This window comes from Alexandromys fortis, unplaced genomic scaffold (assembly GCF_014885135.2).
Source record: "Alexandromys fortis isolate MF-2015 unplaced genomic scaffold, M_Fortis_MF-2015_v1.1 scaffold_84, whole genome shotgun sequence".
NCBI lineage: Eukaryota > Metazoa > Chordata > Mammalia > Rodentia > Cricetidae > Alexandromys > Alexandromys fortis.
The window spans coordinates 6,525,306-6,534,107 of record NW_026068017.1 but is presented as its reverse complement, the minus strand read 5'-3'; the positions used below and the strand labels follow the sequence as shown (position 1 = coordinate 6,534,107).

General features: G+C 46.5%; 1 protein-coding gene across 1 annotated transcript in view; it reads left to right on the top strand.

The window, feature by feature from the left end:
- The window catches only part of LOC126514143 (myosin-13-like), a 50,586-nt gene extending 44,622 nt beyond the window's left edge, over window positions 1-5,964 (top strand). Inside the window, exons 36-41 of the mRNA XM_050162888.1 lie at window positions 915-1,040; window positions 1,316-1,486; window positions 3,456-3,560; window positions 3,660-3,755; window positions 5,298-5,432; window positions 5,872-5,964. Of these exons, the coding sequence (XP_050018845.1) occupies window positions 915-1,040; window positions 1,316-1,486; window positions 3,456-3,560; window positions 3,660-3,755; window positions 5,298-5,432; window positions 5,872-5,886 (648 nt within the window). The 3' untranslated portion in view covers window positions 5,887-5,964. The remainder of the gene's footprint in view (window positions 1-914; window positions 1,041-1,315; window positions 1,487-3,455; window positions 3,561-3,659; window positions 3,756-5,297; window positions 5,433-5,871) is intronic.
- The last annotated feature ends 2,838 nt before the right edge of the window (window positions 5,965-8,802 follow it).

Below are 8,802 nucleotides of genomic sequence, written 5' to 3'. Positions count from 1 at the left end.
AAAAAAAGGCAGCAACAAAAGTTGAATATTATGACTGCAATCAGTCCTCTATGGTTGGCTATTTTACATTGTTACCAATAAAATTCTTTACTATTACAAAGACTAATTAATATTTCCATAACTAAAATTTTTCATTCATCTGTGATTACTATTGTCACTATATCTGGAAGAAAATAAACTCAGGGTCAAAACAGTAAAGACATTTGTATACAACACATGTAATTTCTACTTAACAAGGCTCTCCTGATTTTTATTCCCATTTATTACCATGCGAGGACTCTTCTACAAATTCCAAAATACCCTAGCTGTTCAATCTTCACAAACTTTATTGTTGAAGCATATGTCATTGGTTTATTATTGTTATAATAATAATTATTATTATAAGTTTTAGTAAGGATGAAATAGAACATATCACCAGTTGGGTATCCATCATATTTCTTGTGTGTTTTAACTACTTATTCTCCTTGCCCCTTTTTCTTGTTAATATATCTTATTTATATATGGACAGGAGTGTTTTCATATATAGATGATGTTTTCTGGTTTGTCATTACCATTCCAGTTTCAATTCCATGCATGGCATATTTTAATTAGTAGAAATATTTTTCATTTTACATAAATGCGTCTATCAATCATGTTCTTGTTTCAATGCCTTTTGCTGAAAAATCTATCCATTCTCAAAGGTTTGAAATTCCCCCTTCATCATTTACTCCATTTTCTGATGTACAGCTGTTGGCTCTGTCCCAGGACTTTCTGTTCAGTCAGGAATGATATTGTACCCAGCGGACCACTCATGTGGAAAATAAGAAGTGGAAGATGACTGTGATTCACTTCCCTCCCCACCCACTGCCCTCCTTTCCCATTGTTTTAAGTGCCCATAGGAAACCGTCACCCTCAAAATCTAATTTTTCTTGCAGAACACGAGCCTGATAAATACCAAGAAAAAACTAGAGGCTGACTTGGCTCAGTGCCAGGCGGAGGTGGAGAACTCCATCCAGGAGTCCAGAAATGCAGAAGAGAAAGCCAAAAAGGCCATCACTGATGTGAGCATCATCCTCTGCCGAGCTGGTAGTGGGAGCTGAGAAAGGGGGATTTCATATCCGGGGACACGGCGAGGGGGTATCATCTTTTCTGAGCACAGCCAGTCTGTGGCTGCTTCCTGGAGAGATGCCAGGAAAGAAGGTCATTGGAGAGGCAAAATGGGACACAATGACTGGGAGGGGAGGCTCAGCATGAGGCACAAGACGACAGCATTGTCTGTGTACTCTGAGTAGTACTGGATGGGTAGCCTACAGATATGTTCTGTGCACTGACCCAGGCTGCCATGATGGCGGAGGAGCTGAAGAAGGAGCAGGACACCAGCGCTCACCTGGAGCGGATGAAGAAGAACCTGGAGCAGACGGTGAAGGACCTGCAGCACCGTCTAGACGAGGCTGAGCAGCTGGCACTGAAGGGCGGCAAGAAGCAGATCCAGAAACTGGAGGCCAGGGTGGGTGATTTGAGAAGGCACTGGCTTTCCAAGTAGCCTTGTTTCAGCCATCTTGGGCAGAACCCATGAAGCAGAAATTTAGATTTAGGTGGTGGGAAAGTGCCGCCGCCATTCCCTGGCAGGTTCTCGCTGTGTAGAACTCACTATATAGACCAGGCTGGCCTCTAACTCACAGAGATCTGTCTGCCTCTGTCTCCCAAGTGCTGGATTTAACAGTGTGCACCAACACACTTGGCAAAGATGACATCTTTTAATGTTCACTTCCTGCTACCCTGTAGATTCACAATTATACACACATATAGGGAAAAGTGCTCTATGGTCAAGAAATTCCACGCTTGGACATGGTTTCTATGGTTTTGTCCTTCTGTCCCTCTGCTCCTACTCTCAGGTCATTCTCTTTCCAGCTTTCCTAATCTCTATATGCAGTAGCAGTTTTAGGGTATATCCTGCCCCATCCCCAAAGGAGCTTGATTGACACTTCTTCCTCCAAGTTCATGCACCAGAGACACTATCTCTCCGGCCCCAGAAGTCTTGGACTTGCTCTCGGAGCCTACTTCACAGTCGTTCACTTCCTTTGCTGATCTATGCTGCTTTCTCAGCCTCCTGATTTTCCCCTTCAAATCTGTGTTGGATTATTTCAGTCATTTTTGAAATGGGCTGCGTGCACAATTGACATTTCTGAGAAGGGCTGCATGGAGGAGGCTATTAGAATATCTCTTTTGTCCCAGGAAGAGAGAAAATGGAAGAGTGGGCAGGAATGAGGAGGATGGAAGAGGAGAGAATTTTCCCAATAGGAAGTCTCCAGTACAATTGTTCTTTATGTGAGCATCCCTAGAACCATGTGGTCGCTAGGCACACGGTTCCTTTTAAATATGCAAATTTTTTTGTTGTTGTTTTTTGTTATTTTTTTACTTCCCATAAAAAAAATTCTTCCCTTCCATTCCAATGAAAAGGAGCATAGCCCCATGCTTCTCATAGACCCCTTCCAGAAGGAAAGGATCAAGTCCCCTGATACCTTGTGGTTTTTCTTAGCTCAGTCAGGAGCCTACGGTCACCTCCCCCTTGCACAGTCAGTCAGCCGCTTTGACTGTCCTCTGATCCCAGCCGTCCAGTTTCACACATCCGAGAAAGCTTCCAGAGGCCTGGAGAGCAAGCATGGGGTGGGGAGATTTGTTGTGAGACCTGATGAAAGATGGTGGAACTCCATTTTCACTCTCCCCCAGGAGCTTTCAAAGTTGATGTAATGAGTCTCCTAGCATGAGCTGACCTCTCTTTCTGATGCTGTTGGAGTCCCCAGGGAGAGGGGCATGTGGTTGGTAGACACCCCAACACCCAGCTGCATCTCTCAGAGTTGTGGCATTGGGATACTGGCACCACAGTTGACAATCTGCCATCTCAGGGGCTTCCTTCTTCCCTCAAGACTTCAGAAAAGGCAAAAGAAAAGTATGGCATTGAGTTGATTCTTCACTCTTTTTTCCATACTTTGTCTCATCCCACCCACCTTTGAAGTGGGTTGGGCATCTCCATTGGCAGCCATGCCCAGTGGTAGCAACTCACTTGCTTTAGATCTATCAAACGGCCTTGGGTTTGGACATAGCTTGGTCTGCCCATGATTAATAAAGCCTTGCCTAGTTGGAATCAAGATATCCATTAAGAGTCCAGCAGGTTTTATCAGTGATGATAAGCAGGGCAGACTTCCAATCTGTGGTGTCCTTGCCAAAGTACACAGCGCCAGAGGAAGGGACCTCTTTGCCAAGTCTGAGCCAGGAGCCAAGCACTATGCACCAGTGCCTGCCTCTACCCCGAGAATGCATATTGCTATAATCTGTACAAAGCCACTACAGGGACTGGGCCTAGGAGGAGATGTCTCTGTCAAACACAGCAAGGTCTTAAGGTCACTTTAGGATGACTAGCATGTGAGTCTGCTAGTAGCCTTGACCTCGCTTCTGATGCTCTTCACCCCACACAGGTGCGGGAGTTGGAAAATGAGCTGGATGCCGAGCAGAAGAGAGGGGCTGAAGCTCTGAAGGGGGCCCACAAATATGAACGCAAAGTCAAAGAGATGACTTACCAGGTAGCGAGCTGCAAGCCCTCGAGTGCCGCTATGTGGGGCAGACCCCAACAAAAGGAGTCGGGGACTGGAGGTCTCTGTTACGGATGTTCTTTTTTGCAGGCTGAGGAGGACCGCAAGAACATCCTCCGGCTTCAGGACTTGGTGGACAAGCTGCAGGCCAAAGTGAAGTCCTACAAGAGACAGGCAGAGGAGGCTGTGAGTACTGGAGGCTCCTGTGCATCATGTCACCCACCGGGGTGTCCTCATGAAGCCCGAGTGGGGACCAATGCCTGATTGGAATCATTCAGAGAGCCCCAGGCCTGACTTTGCATCTACAGGTCACACACAGAAACATCTCCCTTAATGCTCATTTGGTCTGTGTTCGTTGGATCTTCTCCCCCTCCTAACTTCCTGTACCCTCATAGCTTCCCAGCTCCTCCCAGCCACCTCCATCCCTAACCTACATCTCTCCCTGGTTCATTCCATCTACCCCAGAGCATCTTAGTTCACTCTGATGACCTTGTGTCATCCCAGCTCTCCCTAACCAGACCAGACCACTACCAGCACCGTCTTCTGCCCTCCTGCCCTGAAACACCTCATCCTAATGCTTGTCATCCTACCACACTCTACTCTCCTGGTCCCCCACCTCCAGACTTTTATAGCAACATGCCCATACTCCTTTCCATCCCTGTTTCATTGCCTCCCAATCAAATAGGTCAGATCAACAGGAAAGGCAGTAGATGAGCCAAAGCCAGTGCTTTGAAGGATGTCTTCCAGTGGCTTTGGGTCCAAGGGCTACAAATAGCAAAATGTTGGGACCAAGATGGGAGGTAGCCTTTGCTTTGTAAAAAATAAATTATGCCGGGTGTTGACACTGGCCTGTGCTCTCCAGTACCCCAGAAATGGAGCAGGTAGATTTTAAGTCAGAGACTAACTTGCACTACACAGAGAAACCCTGTCTTTAAAAACGAAATGAAAAGAAAAATTTCAGTCTAATAAGGTTAAATGTGTTGCCTTCAAGGATTTCTCAGATTTTAGAGCTAATACGTGATTCACTCTCAGAAGTAAAGGGCACTCTAGAACAGTTCCTTCACTGCACTTGCTTGGCTTGGGATGCCTGCAGAGCATCTCCCAAGGCCAATGTCTGAAGGAAGAAATGATTGGTATATGGCCTCTCCCTTTGCCCTCTTTCTTCCCTGCTCAGGAGGGAAGAAGTCTTGAAGAAATATACTGGAACCAGTTAAGAGTTGGGGGATATAATAGTCTGTCCTAGCTACATGGCAATTATCAAAAGCATCAAACAAAAGGGATTTGGACCATTGATCTGATACCTTCAGATGTCATGACCTGGGTCATCTCTGGGTTGTATAAGAGTTGTTTGGGAGAGCTGTTGTAGAGAGGGAGTTCAGGGTACGTGACGGCCATTTGGAGAAGAGGAAGAGCTTGCAAGGAGCTCCTAGTTAGCACACCACATCATGAGTTCAGCTCACAAAGAGTTACTAGCTAGCACATCACACCATGAGCCCAGCTCACAAGGAGCCCCTAGTTAGCACACCACATCTGGAGCTCACAAGGAGCCCCTAGATAGCACACCACATCAGGAGCAGGACACTATTCTTTGGAGAGCTCAACTCATCTCCCCTCGCTGCTTTCTGTGAATACAGGGCTCACATTTTCCTGGTTCCCCCAAACTCCACAGAGCCCCAGAGCCCCAGAGAGGTTCCACAACTGTATAACCTCTGTCTTCGTCCCATGCAGGAGGAGCAAGCTAACACACAGCTGTCCAGGTGCCGGAGGGTCCAGCATGAGCTGGAGGAGGCTGAGGAGAGGGCAGACATTGCAGAGTCGCAAGTCAACAAGCTAAGGGCCAAGAGCCGTGACGTGGGAGGCCAGGTAAGAGCAGACACTTGAGGATGGTGTCTTTCCAAAAGGTTATTCATACTGAAGGACCAACAGACAAACCAAAAAAAAAAAAAAGCCTGGAGATGTCTTTTGGTGTCCTCATCCTTGCCACTGGCCATACACTCACAAATGCTCTTTGAGCATAGACTCCTATGTACCATGCTCTTGCAAGAAGCGCAGGGTAAAAACATGTCATCTTCTTCTCTCCCTATTGGGAGAGATGCAGTCTAGTGAACCCCTGCTTCTGAGGTGACGTGTCCTGATCCCTAGTAGTTTAACTGGTTTCTTTGTCAACACAAAGTGAGACAAGGTCATTCCTTCCTGCCATTTTCTGAAATTCCCAACTTTTCATCTCTTTCCCTTGAAGGGGATGCTGTGCCTCCCATGGAGCTTGACTCACTTCCTGTGTACAATTTCTTTTCTTCCACAGAAGATGGAAGAATGAGGCTCTCCTGAGGCTCGTTGCCATGGGCCACCTCCGGGAAAGTGGAAAGAGAGAATGTGGGAAAAATAAACTGTCCGGAATCCTCAGAACCCAGACTCTGCTGTGTTTGTTATTGTGGGGTTGAGTTTTAGATTATTACCTACTTTGCTGTAAATGGCAAGAAAGTCAGAAATGGAAAAATGTTTGTTCCGTGCCTCACGTGGAAAAGGTGAAAACCCAGGCAGTTCCCAGGTAAATTTCCAGCTCCCATAAACATTTTCAAATAAAGACCTGGCTGGGGTGTGTGGCTCAGGGGTAGCATTTGCCTGACATAGGCAGGGCTCTAGTTTCTATCTTCAGCACCGCACACAACCCAGGTAAACTGAAAGCACAGACCCTGTATCTGCCCACACCTGACACCTGTTAAAAATAGCTCTCTCCAGAAAGATGAAGGCTAGCAAAAGACAGAGAGAGATGGGAACCCTTGTGCACTGTTGCTGAGAAAGTGAGTGGGCTTGCCATCGTGGAAAACAGTGTGAAGGTACCTCCGCCAACAAAGGCAATGCAGTGGTGTGACCTGTAATCTTCTGCGTGTAGTTTCAAAGGAAACAGGATTGGGATCTTGACAATGCTGTTGCTTAGCTGTCTGCTACAGAATTAGTCACAAAAGCCAAGACATGGAAAACACCCTAAATGTCTATACTGAGTGAATACATTTCGATTGCATACTATCTAAAACAGTGGCGGCTAGGGCTGGGGAAATAGCTTAGTAGGTGAAGTGCTTGCTATAGAGCATGTGGACTGAGTTCAGATTCAGCACTCATACAAAAGCCCAGGAGAGGTAGTGTGCACCTGCACCCCCGGTGCTGAGAAAGCAGAAACAGGAGGATCCCTGGGGCTTGTTAGCCAGCTAGTCTCCCCTCTAGCCAACCGCTGTCCTCCATGTTCAATGAAAGGCCCTGTCTCAAAAATAAGGAGAACCGTAGAAGAGGATGTCAAGATCTGCTCTCCACATGAACACACACACCACACAAACTCATATAAAAATGATGTCTCAATATGCAACAGACAACTCTTCAGCCTTTAGGTGAAAGGAAATCCTGCCGTGTTGTGGCAATGTGGGTGAATTCCGAGGACACTGTGCTAAATGAAATACGTCAGATACAGAAAGACTACACTTGAGGGATGTCACATGTGTGTGGAATTAATTACTCAGAGAGGCATAGTGGAGGCTGGAAAGGGTTAGAAATAGGGGGAAGTGAGAAAATATTGACCAAAAGAAAGTAAGCTTCAGTGTACATGGTGGATAATTTCTGGAGGCGTGGCAATGTGCACAGCAACTCAAGTCGGCATATGTGTGAGATGTTGTGTTCAAGCCCCTCACAAGTGAAAGAAAAAGTCATACACATTAGCATATAAAACTCTTAGTTGTTAATTTTACCGCAGTAAAGATGAAAAATCAATACTTCAAAGAGGGAAGAAGACCAGACATGGTGACATACAAGTTTTCAATTCCAGCACTGGGGAGGCAGAGGCAGATGGATCTCTGTGAGTTTGAAGCGAGTCTAGTGAGTTCCAGGACAGCCAGAGCTACATAGACAAACCATGTCTCAAAAAAAAAAAAAGGTGGGGGGAAAGAAGAAAGCAAAGGAGGGAGATAGAGAGGGAGGGAGGGAGGGAGGAAGGGAGAGAGAGAGAGAGAGAGAGAGAGAGAGAGAGAGAGAGAGAGAGAGAAGAGAGAGAGAGAGAGAGAGAGAGAGAGAGAGAGAGTAGGAATATGGAATTCTCACAAATTGGGTTTTTTATCTTCTCCCCAAATCTACTGAGTGTTTAGTGGGCTCAGATGACTAAACATTCTATGTCCGGGGCAGAGAGGAGAGGAAGTTCGGCCCTGGAGATCAGACCCCTAGGCCAGTGCTCTCTCACAGAGCTACTCTGTTCTTCCCTCCCACACCCTTTGGGATCTGAGCTGCCCAGCTCTCTGTGCCCACTTATGAGCAAGCAGCGGATATTGTCAAATCCATTCACTCACAGGAAGTCAGAGGCACTGGGGGAAAGATGGACTGGGCCCAGGCACAACCTTGATCTCCCCCGACTTGGGCAGCTCTTCTCCACCTACCTGCATCCACTTCAGGATGCCCAAAGTCAAAGGGACCAGCTAGTCCTGGAGAACTTCTGACTTTCAAAGTCCAGGCTGTGACAGGGCCCACCCACCGTTCCCTCTCCAACACACCAGAAGCTAGTCTGAAATCTCTCTTAGGTCCTAAAAATCCTGCCGATTTTGATTGTACTGATTGGCCGGTCCTGCAGGTGGGGTGGGATGAGGACCATTATAGAAAGCTTAAGAGACAATATTAAATACTAGCCTAGGCCTGACCACTCACAGACTCTTTCTGTGTGGCCTTGGGGTATCTTCTCTAAACTTGAATTTCCATATTGGCTACCGGACCTGTGTGGTCAGGAGCGCAGGCTCTGGAGTCCAGCAAATCTAGATTGAATTCTGATATTGTCACATTAAGCTAAAAGTGGCCTTGGGCAAGTGTTCTCTCTTAACCTCAGTTTCCTAATTCTTTAGGGTGGAAAAAAATCACCAATCATGGCTATGATCTGTTTGATTTGATTTATGTGTGTATGTACCTGTGCAGTGTATACATGCACATGCATGTGCAGGTGCCCATGTAGGCCAGGAAAGGCTGTTGAATCCTATGGAGATGGAGTTGTAGGTGGTTGTGAGCCAGCCAGTGTGGCTACAGGGATCTGAACTGCAGTCCTCATGACTGAGCAGCTCACACTTCCCAGATGGGTCTCACCCTGCCAGAATTCATTCTTCTCAACCTTACTAAAGTGGCTTCATGATTTAATCACATACCAAAAAAAATTGCTTTCATAGTTTGTTTTGAGAGGCAAATAAGAACATGTAAGGAGTACACTGGGTCT